General features: G+C 42.0%; 1 protein-coding gene and 1 long non-coding RNA gene across 3 annotated transcripts; one reads left to right on the top strand and one right to left on the bottom strand.

Moving 5' to 3' along the window:
* The first annotated feature begins 62 nt into the window (after window positions 1–62).
* CEBPZ (CCAAT enhancer binding protein zeta) lies at window positions 63–17,181 on the top strand. 2 transcript variants are annotated; one of them, XM_040612003.1, is made up of 16 exons: window positions 63–240; window positions 434–1,944; window positions 3,004–3,235; window positions 3,792–3,963; window positions 4,576–4,664; window positions 5,169–5,222; window positions 5,915–6,017; window positions 7,118–7,186; window positions 8,960–9,026; window positions 10,464–10,564; window positions 11,975–12,035; window positions 13,070–13,278; window positions 14,237–14,320; window positions 14,798–14,859; window positions 14,944–15,025; window positions 16,439–17,181. In XM_040612003.1, exons 1-16 carry the CDS (start codon window positions 94–96, stop codon window positions 16,576–16,578), a joined length of 3,183 nt encoding a protein of 1,060 aa, XP_040467937.1. In that variant the 5' UTR covers window positions 63–93; the 3' UTR covers window positions 16,579–17,181. The 2 variants fall into 2 exon arrangements, with proteins under 2 accessions (XP_040467937.1, XP_040467938.1); XM_040612004.1 differs by having other exon boundaries at window positions 13,070–13,266.
* LOC121096222 lies at window positions 16,306–18,492 on the bottom strand. The gene is made up of 4 exons (XR_005830400.1): window positions 18,359–18,492; window positions 17,006–17,050; window positions 16,657–16,740; window positions 16,306–16,539 (listed from the first exon to the last, which is right to left on the bottom strand). It is a non-coding gene; the product is annotated as an uncharacterized LOC121096222 (long non-coding RNA).
* Between the last annotated feature and the right edge of the window lie 4 nt (window positions 18,493–18,496).

Raw genomic sequence — 18,496 nt, forward strand, 5'->3', positions numbered from 1 at the left:
CCCCTTGCAGGACCTGCCGTCCCGCCATGCCCCGCGGCCGGAAGCGCGACAGCGCCGTGGCTTCCGGCGGGCCGCAGCTTCCGGCGGGCAGCGATGGCGGCGCTGTGGGACTTCGGTGTGAGGAACCCGAAGGAGGCGGGTGGCGGCAGCGGCGAGGAGGAGGAGGATGATGAGGAAGGAGAAAACGGAGATGGCGAAGGGTTCACACTGGATGAAGTGCTGCGCCTCGGCGGCACCAAGGTAAGGGGGGGGTGGGAGAGAGCGTGAGCACGTGGCGGTGCCCCCCCCCCCCCGCCCCGGGCCGGGCTGAGCCGAGCCCGGCCCGGCCCGGCCCGAGCCAGCGGGGAGCGGCGGGGGGTCTTTGGGAGCGGCTCGGGGAGCTTGTGGCCTCGGGCCAGGTCCGCCTGTAACGGCCGTGCTTTGCCGCCCGCAGCAAGACTACGTGATGCTGTGCGCCGTGGATGAGGCGGAGGAGATGGTGGACGGCGGCAAGAAGGACACGATCGACGACTTGAAGGAAGGGGAGCTGGAGGCGTTCGTCAGCTCCCTGGGGCTCGGCAAGTATGCGGAAAGTTGCCTGGTGGTGGAGGAGGACGACAGCAGCAGCAAGGAGAAAGAGAAGACCCCAAAGAAAGAGAAAGGCAAGAAAGAAACAAACCCTCCTTCGTTGGACGGGAAAAAAGGGAAACAAGTCAAGGAAAAGGCAAGCGTCGTGAAAGGCAGCAAGAAGAAGCAAGGTGGCAGTGATCAGGACCAGCACCTTGCAGCAAAAAAAGAGAATCTGGAAGAAGATTTTGAATTTTCTATTAGGCAAGTGATACTAATCAAACCAGGGGGCAAATGGTATGATCTAGAATACACCAACGAGTTCTCTTCAGAGCCACAAAATCAGATGCTTGTGTCCAAGTATAAGGCCTTGGCTCAAAAGCTGTACCAACAGGAGACAGACCTGTATAAGAATAAGACGGATTATCAGAAGGGGGCCTCTTCGGCATGGATGAAAACTGTTGTGTCATCGGGTACCTTGGCTGACAGGATGGCAGCGATGACCCTTCTCATTCAGGACAGTGCTGTCCACAGTCTGCACTTTGTTGAGAACTTGGTAAACCTCATAAAGAAAAAGGGCAGCAGGCATCAGAGCCTTATGGCTTTGGATACTTTCAAGGAGCTTCTCATTACAGATCTCTTACCAGACAGTCGAAAATTATGGTCTTTCTCGCAGCGACCGTTTAACAACATAGAGAAGATGTCGAGTGGCAACAGGGATTCAAGAGACAAGCGATTGGTACTGTGGTACTTTGAACATCAGCTGAAACTGCAGGTGGCAGAGTTTGTGCAGGCATTAGAAACACTGAGCCACGATTGTCTGACAGCAACAAAATCCCGAGCGCTGGCAGTTGCGCATGAGCTTCTCTGTAACAAGCCTGAGCAGGAGAAAGTTCTGCTTGTTCAGCTGGTAAATAAACTGGGGGACCCTCAGAATAAAATTGCCACCAAAGCCTCTTATCTTTTAGAGACGTTACTTCACAAGCATCCAAACATGAAGGGAGTAGTGTGCAGTGAGGTGGAAAGGCTTTTGTATCGGTCAAACATTAATGTGAAAACTCAATATTATGCCATTTGCTTTCTAAATCAGATAGTCCTCAGTCATGAAGAAAGTGCATTGGCTAGCAAGCTGATAACTTTGTACTTCTGCTTTTTTCGGAACTGCATTAAGAAAAAAGACGTGGAATCCAAAATGCTCAGCGCTCTTCTTTGCGGGGTTAACAGAGCTTACCCTTATGCTGAGACTGGTGATGACAAAGTGAAAGAACAAATGGACACGTTATTTAAAGTTCTGCATCTTGTGAACTTCAGTACCAGTGTCCAGGCCCTGATGTTACTGTTTCAAGTGATGGACTCTCAGCAAACTGTATCGGATAGGTACTATGCAGCGCTGTACAAGTAAGTGATAGGATTCCATTTTGTAATATAAATTCAATTTTATGAGGTAGTCACCACTAATTTAAAGTTGTAGAAATGCTTATTTTGCTTTTAAAATCTTGTGTATTTGGTCTCATTGGCTAAAAGTTTTTGATGTTTTGTATGAGCTGGAAGAAAATGCATGCCATTTCTTTGACTTAACGTGGGGATGAAACAAGTTGGTAGTGATGGGTCCTGAGAACACAACACATGCATTTCATCCTTCGCACTGCTTTCTGGTGGCATGTTTTAATTCCAGATGTTACTTGAAACTGATAGAACTATTTCTGAAATCCCTTTTTGGATTACTCTGGTTTAGTCACATGATAGACTAAAATCTTGTTTCCTTTTTTTTCTTCTTTCGTACAGGGGAGAGGGGGAATATTATGTTTACAGATTCTTTAGATGACTTAATTTGTGTAGTTGGAAAGCCTTGTGTTATCAAAATGTCTCTTTTTTTTTGTCCTAGCTGATTGTTGGGACTTTTTGTAGGATCCTTACAGGCTTCTTTTTTGTTGACCAAAGGGAAGCTGCTGATTTTTTTTTAAGGAGGGAGCTCAGGTTACCACAGAATGTGCAATGTATTTAAGGGCTTTACAGTGCCTGGCAGCCTGGGAAATATGTGGAGTAGAAAATGAAGTTGCCAATACATATATCTGGTCTGATTGTGAAGCATGCCAATTGCTAACCATTTTCTTTCTATTTTTTTGCACATCTGAATAGATTAGATTAATTTCTTTGAATAGCTCAATTTTTGAAGCAGGTTTCAGCTGAACTCAGTTTCCTTATGTTAACAGTTTGGGGTTTTTTTGTTTTCTGGTATGAGGTTTTTTTAATCTTCAGTGTCTCATGTGTATCTAGAAATATTACAGGGCTGATGACAGTTCAGGGTTGATGGTAATGGTTTTGAGGAGTGGGGAACAAGCTGTTACTGACCTTTTAGATGGCACTCTGAAAAATGTAGATGATTGTTGTTAATAGCAGTTATTATCCTACATGCATTATAACAATCGTCAATGTTTTCTCCTGTGTGTTCTACAGAAAACTTCTAGATCCTGCCTTAGCAACGTGCTCAAAGCCATCCATGTTTCTTAATCTTGTCTATAAATCTCTGAAGGCAGATGTAGTGTCACGGCGTGTGAAGGCCTTTGTGAAGAGGTTACTTCAAGTCACTTGTGGACAAATGCCACCCTTCATTTGTGGAACCCTGTACCTTCTGTCTGAGCTTCTGAAAGCAAAACCAGAGTTAAGGGTCCAGTTACAGGATCATGTGGTATAAGATGATTTCTTTCTCTCATTGTTTTTTCAGTAAGAGCTGTTTTCATAAACACCTTTCCCTAACCTGTTTGTTAGTAACCTGAGAGCTTGCTAGTGTATTCTGCTACTGGAGGAAGCACTTGAGCAATTATAACTACATTAAAAATCTGCACAGATGAAGGCGTTTTAAGCATTCTAGTGGGGCCTATGGACTTCATTCGTGGAGAGAAGATGATTTTGCTAAATGCTGTATAAGTAAGCAGGTGAACATTTTTCACCCAGAAGCTTTGTCAAAGCATGGCCTGTTTGGTGGTTCTGTCTGCAGTCTCTGAAGTATAGCTAGGCAGGACTGGGTTTGTTTTTTTCCTTTCTGGGGAGACACCATTACACTTTTGTGATATAAGCTGCAAAGTTCAATTTTAAGTCCTGTATCAAGGCCAACAATCCATTGCTTAAACATTGGCCATCATTTGTTTATATTTTTGCAAGTAGCGCCTTAAGAACTATTTTTCTAATAAATCAGAATAAAACTGGAAAGGAAAAGCTGTTTGTTAACATTTGTTGTGGTTTAGGAGTCGGATGATGAAGAGTGCTTTAAGGATCAAAAAGAGGCTGAAGAGGATGAGGAAAAATTTATGGATGCAGACAAAGTAGCAGGTGAAGAGAGGAGCACAACAGAAGATTCTGCTAAAACAAACAATTCAAATTCAACAGCCTCGTGGGTGCATCATCTGAATATGGGAGGTAAATTAGAAGAAATTATAATTTATTTAACTTGTAACATTCTGTAACAGGGACACGTTGATCAAGACTTGTAAAATTAATTGATTAAAACATTATTTTAGCTTTTCAAATTCAAGTTTGATTCAAAGCAGTCCATCAGAGTAATTATCTGTTAGTTCAGCAGCAGTGAAGAGTCTGTATGAAGCTGCTAGTGTCTCACTTCATGCAGTTTACTGCATTTGTGCCGAAGCAAAAAACTGGCTTGGGAAATTTTTGCTTCCATATTCAGACACCTTCAAAGCAATGTAGCCAAGGTTAGGATGTGTAACTGCTCTTCGCTTGTGAAACTTGCTAGAACATTTGAACCTGCTTCTAGTTTCACTCTTTCCTGAAGATCTTTTGGAATGGAGCAGGGGTTTTCAGGAGCTTCCTTGGAAGCACACAGAGACTCACCTGTGCACCTGATCATACACTGGGGAAGGGGTGCTGAATATAACCCTTCCTTGCTACTGGATGAATCTTTGGCCTGTGCAGCTAAGCATGGTGGGCAGCATTACTGTCATGTGAAATGAAAGTAATGTTCTCATAAAATCGACTGAGGAAATTTAAGTTTTCATCTCCTCTGCCCGTCAGGCAGGAAGAGTGGAGCTTTGTATGATCCTATGCACCGAAGTCCTTTATACTGCGGCGCCGAAAGTACAAGCCTTTGGGAACTGAAGAAGGTAAGGCGTTCTTACGCTGCCGATGACTGTGTTTCTTAGTGTGACCCTCGTGTTGAGAGAAGAAAATTAACGTGGTTATTCATGGGGTAGCTACCTGGGTAACAACAGAAAGGTTAAAGCTGGCATTGTTCAGCGTTAAGCTTGTATGTGTTGCATAAAAAAACCCGCTGATGCTGCAGAGTAGGGAATAGGAATTTTTAAGTGGAGATTTGGACAGTAATAATCTTTCTTGACTTTTGGATCTTAGGTATGTACCACTAAAGCTTTTCAGTGTTGAATTAAACAAAACTGTAAGTGAGAATGTATTTAGTTAATGCAAATGAAAAATTAGAACTTGAAGTTGTTCAAGGGCAGGGCACATCAGTGTTGCGCTGCTGCATGTGTCTGTGTGTTACAGAGTGGTCATATGACAAAGTGGTGTTGTGAGGAGTCTGTTAAGTCAACATGAGTAATGATTGCATTTATTTTTAAAGCAGAAATAAATAAGTGGTTCATGTTTTTCAGCTTTCTGAACATTTTCATCCATCTGTGGCCCTATTTGCAAAAACAATTCTAGAAGTAAGTGCTTTTACTAGTCTGTAGCTTTGAAGTTTGATTTTTATGTTAGCTGTTTTTGCCATTTGAAAAATATATTATAAAGCCATCTTGCACCCTGGAGATCACTAGCAACTCTGCAGCACTCTAACATACACTCAAATCCAAAACTTTTCATGGAATTGAAGTGTTTTATGTAAAGGAGACTACTCACAGAAGTAATTAACTTGGTAGAAAGGTGGGTATTACATGATTCCTAATGGTTTTTCTTTAGTTCTGTCTTTTTGTTTAAGATAGGGTATTTATGTGGGGAACCCAGGTGTTGAAACAAATTCTTTGTTAACTGTTGTGTTATGCCAAAAATACTCAAACCTACACAAATAAATAAAATACTTATTTTTCATTTGAATATATGGTATCCAAATAGTGCTGAGTATTAACTGTTACTGGCATACTACATTGCAAGGCACTTCATCACTGAAACAAAGCGAACAAAGTGGTTTTTCATTAAGAAAATAATGAACTTGCAAAAATAAGAACCTGTACAGGAGTGTCTTAACTGGTCAGGCTCATGTGATGAAGTATCCCCAAGTCTTTGTCTTTTTAAAGTGTGGTTTAATGGTGTTGGACTGTGTTTACTTAGTTCTCTGTGTTTTATAGTTACTGTCTTTCTAAAATCCAGACCTTAATGATTTTTGGCTTTCTTGTTCTTTCAGGGAAATCACATTCAGTACTCTGGTGACCCTTTGCAGGATTTCACGTTAATGAGATTCTTGGATCGCTTTGTGTACAGGAATCCCAAACTCCATAAAGGCAAAGGTATGAACTTCCCTGGACATACTAGCATATGCTCTTGATTAGTGATGGAGACCAAACTCTCTTTCTCTCAGATTGCCTAGTAACCCTTTGTGCTTGTCAGATATTTGGGGTGCATGTGGTGCAAGGAGTGGGATCTGTCTTCAGGGCTGCAAGAGCAGCGTCTCAGAACCAGCTGACAGTCACATGCTGCTGCCTCTCACATCTGCAGCACAGAAATTGTTAACCTAGCAGAAATAAGCAAAGTGATAGGGGAATGTAAAGACTACAGAATGGTTGATTTGGAAGGTCATCTGCTCAAGCAGGACCACCTGGAGCAGGCTGTCCAGATGGCTTTTGAGTGTCTCCAAGAATGGAGACTCCACTGCCTTTTGGGGCAACCTGTGCCAGTGTTTGCCATCACAGTGAAAAAGTGTTACCTGATGTTCAGACGAAGCCTCCTGTGTTTCCGTGTGGGCCCATCACCTCTTGACCTGTCATGGGCACCACTGGAAAGCGCCTGGCTCTGTCTTCTTTATACCCTCCCTTCAGGTATTTATAGACATTGATGGGATCCCCCCGAGCCTCCTCTTCTCCAAGCTGAACAATCGTACCTTTCCTCACAGAAGAGATGCACCACTCCATCATCTTAGTGGTCCTTTGCTGGGCTCTCTCAAGTGTGCCCATGGTTGCCTAGTGCTGGGGAGCCCAGACCTGGACACAGTGCTCCGGGTGTGGTCTCACAAGTGCTGAGTAGAGGAGAAGGATCACCTCTCTCCACCAGTTGGCAACACTCCTCCTTGTGCAGCCAAGGATACTGTCAGCCTTTTTTGCTGCAGGGTCACATTGCTGGCTCATGGCCAACTCGGTGTCCACCAGTTGCTTTCCAGCTGCTTTCCAGCTGGGCAGCCCCAGCATATACTGGTGCATAGGGTTGTTCCTCCCCAGGTGAAGGGCTTGGCACTTCCCCTTGTTGAACTGCACAAGGGCCCTGTCAGCCCATTTCTCCAGTCTTTTGAGGTCGTTACGGATGGCAGCAAAACCATCTGGTGTATCAGCCACTCCTCACTCTTCTGTATCAGCAGTAATAAAATGATTTGTTTCTGATTTATGCTCTGCTACAGAAAACACCAGCAGTGTGGTCATGCAGCCGAAGAAGAAACAGTTTATGAAAGATACACAGAATCTTGCAGGTAAGCTAGCCCCTTTTCAGTAAGATTATGATGAATTAAAAATTCTTGGCTGGTTGTGGTAGACGTGTCATCTGTGCTGTCTGCGCTGTTTCTGTTAGCAGTAAAAGAAAGTTCTGTCCCTCAGGAATGCGGTGGTGCTGCCTGATGGTCAGGATCAGGTCTCATCTTGTAAGTGTGCATGGAATCTCCACAGCTGAAACTTTGGATCCATTGAATCATTTTAAGAACAAATGACATAAAGCGGGTTACCTCAACTGTTAGTCTCTTGAGTAGGAAAACTTGTCTTCTACTGCAGCACTTGGCTACACACCAAATTTTTAAGACCTTTCTTTTCTCTGTTTTCCCTCCCTAAATGCCAATTATTTTTTATTGTAGTAATTCCTTTTTCTTAGCCAGTGCATGATGAAGATCATACCTTACGTTTAGCCATCCCATTGAGAAATGTATAAACAGTGTAGGAGGTTCTCAGAGTGTGTAGGAGAGAACTTCCTGACACAGCTGCTCAGCGAGCCAGCCAGGGAAGGTGCCCTGCTGGACCTTTTTAACTGAACAGAGAAGGACTTGTGTGTGGTGGTGTGATGGTTGGAGGCCGTCCTGGGCATAGTGATCACAAAATGATAGGGTTTTTGATTCTCAGGGAAGTAAGGAAGGGGGAGCTTCCTGGCTTTACACTGGGTTAAAAGCTGCCTGGCCAGCCGAGCCCAGAGAGTGGTGGGGAATGGAGTTACATCGCGCTGGAGGATGGTCACCAGTGGTTCTCCAGGGCCCGGTACTGGGGCCAGTTCTGTTTAATATCAATGAACTGAATGAGGGGATCGAGCGCACCCTCAGCCAGTTCCCAGCTGCCACCAGGCTGGGGGAGTGTTGACCTGCTGGGGGGCAGGAGGCTCTGCAGGGGGGTCTGGGCAGGCCGGGCCGATGGGGTGAGGTTCCACAGGGCTCAGTGCCGGGCCCTGCCCGAGGGTCACACCAGCCCCCCGCAGCTGCAGGCTGGGGCAGGGGCTGGGAACTGCCCGGCGGGGAAGGGCCCTCAGCACTGGTGGGGCCACATCTCGCACCCTGGGGTGTTTCAGGCCCCTCACTGCAGGGGGGACGCTGAGGGGCTGGAGCGTGTCCAGAGCCGGGCAGGGGCTGGATGTCAGGTTTTGGAACAGGCTGCCCAATTAAGTGGTTGAGTCACCCTTTTTCTCCTTTGGTTTACTTCTGAGGTGAGGGAGGAAAGGGGAATGTAGGAGGGTAAAAATCTTTTCCACAGGGAACCTGATCAATACCCTAGTCGATCTGCTCTTGCAGCGTCCTGTTTTGCTTCAGTTCCTCAGAAGTGGTGGCAGGGTGATGCTCAGCATACTTAGCAGGTGTACAGTCCTGCCTTGCAGCTGCTACTGAGCATTTCTACTGCCCGCAGTGCTGGGCAGAAGTGTTTCCAGTGTTTTAGTGTATGACAGCTAGTTTATCTTATTTCCTACTTTTTTTGTTTTACTTTTTTCTAGAATGCATTCCTGCTTTAGGTGATTGCAAAACCTCCCTTGCTTATACATAGATTAAAACCTGGTTAGGGCTGTGCCCCCTATGTTTTTCCATAGGGTCTGCTCCTAAGTATCAGTGTGTACGCTGAGAACTGTTACTTTTAATAGCTTGTGAGATGAGCTCCACTTTATTTAATGAATGACACTGCGTACTGTGTAATTTTATCTGTGCATGCTGTCCAACTTTTTAAAAGAGTAACAATCATTTCAACTGGAGGTGAAATCAGTTTGTTCTTTGTTTTTGCAGTCAACAGTAAAGAATTCCGAGCCAAAGATGAAAGCAAAATCCCAGTGAATGAAGTGTTTTTTCACAGGTAATGAAATGCTTATGAGCATTCCATTTAAAGGGTTGTTTTTTAGAAGCAAAGCTATCAAAACCAGTTACATTTCGTAACTATTCTCTGGCATTCCAGGTGTTTTCAAAATTTGATTAATTTGAGTGACTTCTGAGGACAGTACTTTCCTTAGAACGTAATTTCAGTATTTTTCAGAAGTCCTTGGGAAAGAATATCACTTATGGACAAAGGCTTATATCACTTATGAAATCAGTGCTTACAGCCTAAGATTAAGTAACTTGACATTGTAATAAAGAAGCCTTATACAATGGGTAATGGTGAATGTGGTAATTCTTATGCATTAGAAGTGTATTTATAAAAACCTGGAATATACCTTGTTTACATTACTAGCATCAAAGTTTATTAGAATGGAACAAAGCAAAAAAAGTCAGAGGAGCTAGTTTTCTGTGTATTTATTTTTTTTGTATTCATAGTTCTTTCTGTTTAGTTGGCTTTCAGATCATGATATAAAAATGCAACTGCAACACTAAAATTGGAGTGATATTTAGCAAAGATTTGTTCTTACTAGGTCAAAATACTAGTTATATGTGAGGGTCTCCTTAGGAATTAGTGTTTGAATTAACTTCATTTGTTTTGTGTAATTAACTTTGTGGGGTTTTTTTGTTTTTGCTTAACGAATTCATTGCTGTAGGGGTTTTTAAAATTTTTGAAGTATCAGGTTAATGGAGTTTTACTAATTTTAATTAATTGATATTATAATATCAAGGATTGTAATATAAATAAATAAAACAGTGGTATTCATTTTGAGATTGAAGAAAAGCAGCTTAAAGTCATGCCCCTGTCTGAAAAGTTAATGGTATTGTTAAATTAAAGATGACTGACACTGAGATTATACATTGAAAGTCTTCCATATGAAGTGCTGCACTCGTTTGCTCTTATATATGATCAAAATTGCCTTCTGTGTTTGGTGGTTCTTTAATATGAAGTGAAGGAGAGAAAATGGTTTAAAATAGCTGACGGAAGGTAAAACTAAGCACACAAAAGAAGAGGGCTGGGGAGGACATGTTTAACAGAACTTAACGGATGAGTCTCTTTCATATAGTTTATTTTCCTCCCAATTAGATTCAGGTTGAACTTGATTCTTTCTTCCTTATCAGTATAAGGCAGATTTTCACATCTTTCCTGTGCCCTTTTATAAATTCACTATGTTCAGAATAATTTCTGGCACTTCTGGTTGTGAAATTTGTTTTAAATCTTACAGTACATGGCTTACTCTTTGAAAACCAAAGTAAATCTAAATCTCTGATTTGAGATGTGTTTGAAACCATTACTTAAAATTTTAAACTGGCAACATACATGTGAAACAATCTGCAAGGTTGGTTTTTTTTTATTTAAAACCTTGTCATAAAGATCATCACTTGTACTTTTGTGTCTGAGATCAATATATTATTTCAGATTTTATTCAAAGTTTGATAAGAAGAGAGAGAAACAAAGGCGTCAGGATGATGAAGAGAGTGTGGAAGACGTAGATGATGATGAATTTGAAAGAGCATTGGGTGAGGTTGTTTTTTTCCTTGCAGTAACTCTTCCAATATTTCCTGCTTTTGCAAATTATTAGTTTATTTTTTTTATAGTTTATATTGTGGAAAAGAGACAGATAAAGGAATATGGAAGTGGAAGAAAACTGGCTTTCAAATTCCCCTTCTATGTCATAGTGTCCATCACGTAAGCCAGCTGGATGGCCATCCTGTAAAAGAGGTCTTCTGCTCACGACTCCAGTAGTTGGCTTGTTCACGTGGGTGGAAACTGATGTTGAGCATAAGCTGACGAGTGGGAGCTCATGTCTTTTTGTTTTTCCCTAATGTAGTCTGAGAGATAAAAGTAACTTTTTTTAACAGCATGTAACATCTGCTTCTATTCTTCCTTTACTACTTGGCCTTTTTTAATCTGACAGTTTCTCTCATTGTTGTTCCTAGCATCTTTCAAGAGGTTATTAGTTCCCTTAGATCCTTGGCAAAGTTCTGCAGTAGTCTTAGCACTTCCTATAGCATCTACTTTGCTTTGGAAATAGTGTTTGATTTGTTACAGAATCTAGATCTGTTAGTGTACCATAAAATGCCCATTATTTTATGATATCATATTTTGATTGTACAGTAATACATGTATTTGGAAAAAAAAATACCCAGTTAGCTCTCTGTAACTGCTTTATACAATATGTTTAGAGAATTCTGAACTCCTGTAGCAGGATTCTTCCTTAGTATCTCAATTAGTATGGTCTTTGTTAGGACAAGAATCCATTACTAATTGTGGTGGTTGTTTTTTATTAGTATCACTAATAAGCTGACTGTCTCTTAGGATTTGCTTTATAATTCAGAAGCTTAAATTAAGGACCCTCTAATGTTAATCTTTACTTTTTGAAACAGGTGTAATTTTTCAGTTTTGTTTTTATCTTCTATTTTATATAGCAGTTTGTTCCTAAGTGAATCTGGTGATAGGAGCTTTCATCCTCTAGTTCTGCTTGCTTTTCTGTCTAATCTGAAAATTAACATACAGACTAGCTGGCAGGACACTTGCTTGGGGTATCTTAATTGGATCTTTGTTCTATCTGACTTGGAGCATCCCATCTGCCAACTAAGCTTGAATCACTGGGCAATTGCCTGTCCATTTGTGCTTGTCTGCTTCCCATGTCATCTGGTTCTAGCCAGAAATTATATCCTGGATAATATATGACTTTTATTATTTTTTCAAAGGAAAATGTTTTTTTCAGAAAAAGTCCAGTTAGCTGTGGGTAACTATTTTGTGCAGTATTTTTCTAGGAGTGTGAACCCTTTTGTACCAGCGCCCTTTGTAATTGATGCAGATCATATGAACTGTTCAGGAAAATGATACCTAAACCCAATATATTTTGTAATTATTTCATATTTCTTTGTTTGACTTTGTAGTAATAAAGATTTTTTTTCCCCTAGATGAATTTGAAGCTGCAGATAATGCCATTAATGTCAGCCAGGATGACCTTGATTTTGCTGGGTAAGACTGGAAATTGGTTCTCTCATCTCTTGATTTAATACCTGCATAGAGTTTTACTCCACAAAATCGGATATTCTTTTTCAAAAAGACTCGGAATATCACCTTGCAAAAAAGGTAATAGCAGTTGAACCCTGGGTAATCCCACGTAGTATTTTATTTATAAAATGCAGCAAGCCAGTAAGCAAGGTAAGATCTTGTTTTCATTGTCTCAGGTTTCAGTTTGAGAATTACCAAGTACAAAAGCAAGCAGAATGAGGCATAATGGTACTGCTGCTGTAAGGAGTGGTTGTAACTGGACCTAACACAGTAAATAAACTTTGTGGAATCCAGAGTCACAGAGCTCAGTTCTCGGGAAGTTAGCAGTTTCATTAATCATAGAATCATTTAGGTTGGAAAAGACCTTTAAGATCATTGAGTCCGGCCGTGAATGATTAAGTAGCCTATTTTTTACTTAAATGTATCTGTAATACAGCTTTCGAATCAGCACAGAAGTGTTTTTTACTTGAGGTGAAAGGAGAATTGAAGCTTTAACTTCTAGTGAAACCTAGATTTTTGTGATCCAGACCGGTGTGAGTGAAAAATACCAGAGGAGACAAAAACCAAATAACCATCTAGTACATGAAGAACCATGTTTCCTTTCATAATTTTTTTTTTAAAGTCATCTTATTTCTTCATTTAGTAGAGTTGCTAGGGATACCAGCAGTTTGTGTGTTTTACAGAAAAGACTTTCTGAAAAGGAGCAAAGGCATATAGGAGATAAACTACTGAAGCTGACATTTCTGTTAATTTCACGATAGGCTTTTCTCCAGAACTTCTTAGAATGCTTGACTTACTATAAGAATATAGTTCCATATGCTGATGTTGAAAACATATCTGCGTGCATAATACGTGCTTCTCAGGTCTTAGCCTACATTTACAGTAGTTTGCACTAATGTTGAACTTTTCTAACAGTGTCAGTAGATAGATGTTACCTAGCTGGAAAGTGTTTTGCCAGATGAAGTGCTAGGCTTGCTACTTTTTGGTTTTTTTTTTAGTAATATAAAAAAGAAACCCAAAGGTGGTAAGAAAGGCCAAAGAAGTGAGGAATCCAGTGCTGACTGGGAGGATTCTGGTGATGAAGATGAATTCAGTGATCTGGACGATGAGGAAGTCTCCTTAGGAAGTATGGAGGAAGACTTTGAAGATGATATGGATGAAGAAGGAGGTGTATTTCTGGATGTGTCTGATGATGGTAATAGCCTGGGTAAAGTACTGGTTATTATTGATAAATGAGAAGAAAAAGCATTAAAAATAAATCACCTAATATGTAATTACATATATATATAAATCCAGATTTAGTTACCTAGGTGGAAGTTTTGGCTTTTCAGTAAAGAAGTGACAAGAAGTCCTTCTCTGGACAATGAAGTCTTGGGAGAAATATTTCATGGCACAGCCTCTTAGGTGAAAGTGGGAATTAGGTATCTGGGTATAAAAACTTGCAAACAAGACATGTTTCTTTCATTCCGAAAACTGGCTAGAATAGGCAGAAACATTAAAAAATCTAAAAGAGAAAAATAAGAATCTGGTACTTGGTAATTTTTTCATTTCTTTAGACCTAGTTAATGTTGATTATTTTTTTTTCTTTAGATGAGGTAACATTTTTTTAAACTGCTGTCTCATAAGTAACAGCTTACTCTTGTAATAGAGCGAAACACCCACATTTTTATTACCACTGTAATAATAACCAATCATTGCACCTGCGCAGTTTTATTATCTTTTTAGCTGAAAAGCAGTTTACGTGGTATACAGTTTCTGTGGCTGGAAAAGCACAGATTAATGGAGTGTTTCAGCTAAAGGTCACAGGTAGAGGAGGTAAACTATTCATACAGCTGTTAACACATGAATTTTTCATGAGATTATTATTTCACCAAACTTACCAAGCAGACGTACAAGGTTTACATAACACTTGCTTTTAGCCTTCATATTGTATTTATCTTAGTATCATATTTCAATCCTTTTGGTGTTATGGAAAAAAAGCATAAAGAATGGCACACCACTGACCAATTGTTAATTGGGTTGCGTGCGCTGTGTTTCAAACTTTTGTAAAGACTCGGACCATTATGACAAATATACCTAAAAAGGAATGTTACTCTGCTGTGCTTTGAACACATGTACATGGTGTGAGAATGGGAGGCTGATGTATCTTCCCCCCTCCCCATCAGACCTGAACAATGACAAGCAATTGAAGTCTGTCAGCAAAAAGAGCAAGAGGAAGAAAGATATGCATTTTGTGGGATCGCTTGAAGGTAAGGAACCACTGCCATGATTTCTGTTTGAGAAGGCTTGACACAAATACAGAGTCTGAAAAACTTTGGAATCAGAGGAGTTTAGTACAGTAGGTTATCTACACTTTTGGATCTCGGTTTGGATTTGAGTAAACCATAAATGAAAAGGAGGTTGTCCTCCAACCAGCGTTGCCTGATTCAGAGTGACAATCTGCTGTTGAAGGAGTACGAATCAAAGGAGGAACTTTTGAAGGAAGGATGGCATTGTGCCAACAGTCTGTGCACCTAAAACTAACACCTGATGCACAGATTTGTGCTGTTTAGTTCTTGGTTGGGAACTTTTCTTCTTTTTTTTCGGGCAGGTGGAATATAAAAATTTCTTACCACAGCTATTTTAGATGGTTTCATTAAATAAAAAAAAATAAATTAAACCCACTGTTTTAATGCCTTTGTGAACTTGAAATTCTGTCTCTTAAGAATAATACTTTTTGTTTGAAGGACCTAGTCGAGGAAAGAAGAGAAAACTCCCAGATGCCAATATACTAGCATCTGCAGAAGAGGTGAGTTTGATCCGTGCCTAGCAAAAGGTGATGAAGCATTTTACCTGTCTTTGTAATAAAATACTAAAAATTCTCTCTTTAAAGTTTGGCTATCTGCTGGATGAAAATGCTGGGTCCAAGTTTGACAATATTGGAATGAACGCCATGGCCAACAGAGATAATGCAAGTAAGTACATGCTGCAAATAGCTGACAGTTGTAATACTGGTTTACTTCTTTCTCTTCAGAGTCTGTACTTAAAAAGATGTACCTTCTTTAATTGATACATACACATGGTCAGAAACCACACGGTAGCAACAGTAGCTCAATGTCAGCAAGACATGACTTTAGTTTTATTCAGTTATGAGAGCTGCCCAATATTAACTGTGACTACTGGAGTGAACAAGGCTTCAGGAAAGAGGAAGAAGCTATCATGTGCCCCTTTCACACCATGGATAAGGACAGGCAGTATGCTGTTGTCAAGTGTTGGTGTGAATTTTGCTCTGATAAAAGACTGTCCTGGATTCTTGGCAAGGGAAGGCATAAGGCATGGCTGTCTATCTACCTACCAGGGTATTTCCTTGCAGTATTGGTGAAGCAAAAGTAGTTTGCCAGAAATAATTCTAATGAATTAAACGTGTATACATTTGTCATGGTTTGACCCCAGCTGGTAACTAAGTACCACGCAGTTGCTCGCTTGCTCCAGCCCCCACAGTGGGATGGGGAGCAGAACTGGGGAGAAAAGTAAAACTCATGGGTTGATGGAAGAACAACTTAATAATTGAAATAAATTAAAACTATAATAATAATTGTAATGAAAAGGAGAGAGAGGGGGAGAGGAATAAAATCCAAGGTGGGGGAAAAAACCCCCAAGCGATGCACAATACAGTTGCTCACCATCCACTCACTGATGCCCAGCCAGTCCCTGAGCAGTGACTGCCAGCTCCAGACCAACTCCCCCCCAGTCTGTATACTCAGCGTTATGTCATATGGTACAGAATATCCCTCTGGCCAGTTTGGGTCAGCTGTCCTGGCTGTGTCCCCTCCCAGCTTCTTGTGCCCCCCAGCCTGCTCACTGGTGGGGACTAAGAAACTGAGAAGTCTTTGGCTTATTATAAACATTACTCAGCAACAACTAAAAACATCAGTGTGTTACCAACAGTATTTTCCTACTAAATCCAAAACACAGCACTGCACCAGCTACGGAAAAGAAAATTAACTGCCACCCAGCAGAAACCAGGATAGCACTGATTGAATAATCAGTCCTTTGTAGAGCTTTTGCAAGTCTTGCTGGTGTCACCTGGAAAATGTTAACAGCGCTCAAACACTGTGTACTCCTAACACAAGTGTGTCTAGCATTAGTAAAATACAAAGCAATGGGAAGAGCAGTGTTAAACTCTGAGATTCTGAGATGGTAGGGTATGTTTTGTGAAATGAGAAAACCAAAACTTTCCTCTGGTGTCAAAAAATATCAGCAGCTTGCACTTTATTAACATTTATAAATACAGTAACCAAGTTCAAACTTCTACATATTCGTCTGTATTCCACATCGTGGTCAGAGGTATCCCATCAGCTCCTCATTTCTCACCTTTCCTCCTACAGATGTCAAACAGATCCAGTGGGAAATAGAGCGTGACAAGTGGCTTCACAATAGGGATGTGAAAAGCATCATCAAAAAGAAGAAACAGTTCAGGCACAGAGCGCTGAAAAACAAGTACAAAGGCAAGAAATCAAAAAGATGAACCGGACGTTTTAATGTGGACATTTTGCAGTAATCATTCTTAAAAAATAATTTTTAATTAGTCACACATCTTTCTTACTTCAGTTCTTGCTGTTTAACCATGTCATTTGGTCATTCTCTCTTATGCCGTGAATTCCAGACCACTCATTGGATTTGTAATACACTGAAAAATAGGAAATTCCATGTTAGCTCTAACTTGGGCGTGTCTGAAGGTGAGCCACTTTGTGGCCAGTTTTGTTGGATGCGTAGTCCCCCAGTTCTGAGGACTCTATCCAACAGTCTGACACTCCAGCCACACTCATGCATAACAATAAACACTTCTGCAGTGTCTCCTGGGGTAAGTTTTAAGCAATAATAAAATCTATTTTATACATAAGATGCAACAGAAGCGTCAACCATCCTCCTGAAGTCAACAACTACAAACCTACCTTCCAGAATTGATGGAAACCTCTTCTGCATTGTGTATCTGAAATCTGAGAAGATAAATCACAGTTACTTTACCCAACATATTTTAAGATGAATAACTAAATGCACTATTTTTCTAACTAGATTACTTGTCTGAGCTCCTTAGTTACAGCTACCATTAAATAACTAAATAACATGATCTGAATTTACTGTTTAAAAATTGTATCACAGGCTCTATTCAGGTTACTCGTATGTGCAGCCCTACCATCATCATAGTGTTTTCTGAGCTTCCTCACCATTGTGATAACCAAATACGAGCTACAGATTCACAGCAAGCTGAATGTCTCATAGACTGACATGCAAATGAAAACTGGGAAAACTACTTTGTTTCGTTACACAGCTTTAGGTGTTTGCTGAATTGTCCTGGGGGCTGCTTTGGCAACCCAGTAGAAAATCACGTAATGATAGCTTTATGCTCTTTTTAATGATTTACAGCAGCTCACAGAAGGATCTTATCAATGCTAGTACTAGCACAAAGAAAGCTGTAAAAGCCTCTGTCTGAGGACACAGCTGTTAGATGAGCTCGCTGCACCTTACTGAACTACAGCTCAAGAAAATTTTCTGCACAGGCACATAAGAACTAGGACCCAGGACTGAAAAGGGGTAGAAATGAGAAACGATTAACACCCTGCACCAAGTTACCAAGATAGCGATGCATCTACACTCCACGTTTTTGTTACGTATTTTTTTAATAAGAACGCAAAAAAAGGTTGCGTAAGGTTAACAAATGCAAACTGGTGTAGCATAGGTGAAGTTCAGGTTGAACTGTGTGTGAGGACCGCGCTACTGCTGGAAGGGGCGGGCTGGTGGCCTCGCAAGCACAGCAGCCGCTGCCGGGGCTGTGCGGGGCAAACCCGGTAACAAGCTGGCGCTGGGCTTGTTTGTGTGTCACCCGGGCACGGCGCCCACGGTCGGAGAGAGGGGGGCGCCTGGAGGTGCATCAGCTGGAAGCTGCTGCCGGCTGCCCCACGCCAGGCGGGCTGCCTGGGCACGCTGCGGGCCGAGCGCCACACGGCCGGGGCTGACGGGCCCTGCCCGCCTCGCTGCGCCCCGCTCCGGCTGAAGGCCCTATTGGAGCCGCTGCCGTTACTGTGAGCACACGCAAGACTCAGCGCTGTTCCTGGTGGCGCCGTTCAAAATTCCACCACCACCCCACCCCCCCCCCCGCCCCAGTTTTGGTTTTGTAAAACTAAACCAGCAGCAGCTTCTCTAACAGCTGTCCTTCAGGTGCCACCGAGCGCGCCGACACCCACAGCCCCCACCGCCGACCTCACGCGGCAGCTTGTCCGGGAGAGCCCGCGCCCGCCCCGCGGCACCTTGGCTGCGCTCCATGGCGCGGTAGAGCAGGAGGGCGCCCAGCAGCCCCGCCGCCTCCAGCAGCAGCAGCCCCCGCAGCACGCGCCGCGCCATGGCCGCCGGGGCCTGCACCCCGCCCTCACCGCCGGCAGCGGCTG

This window comes from Falco naumanni, chromosome 12 (assembly GCF_017639655.2).
Source record: "Falco naumanni isolate bFalNau1 chromosome 12, bFalNau1.pat, whole genome shotgun sequence".
NCBI lineage: Eukaryota > Metazoa > Chordata > Aves > Falconiformes > Falconidae > Falco > Falco naumanni.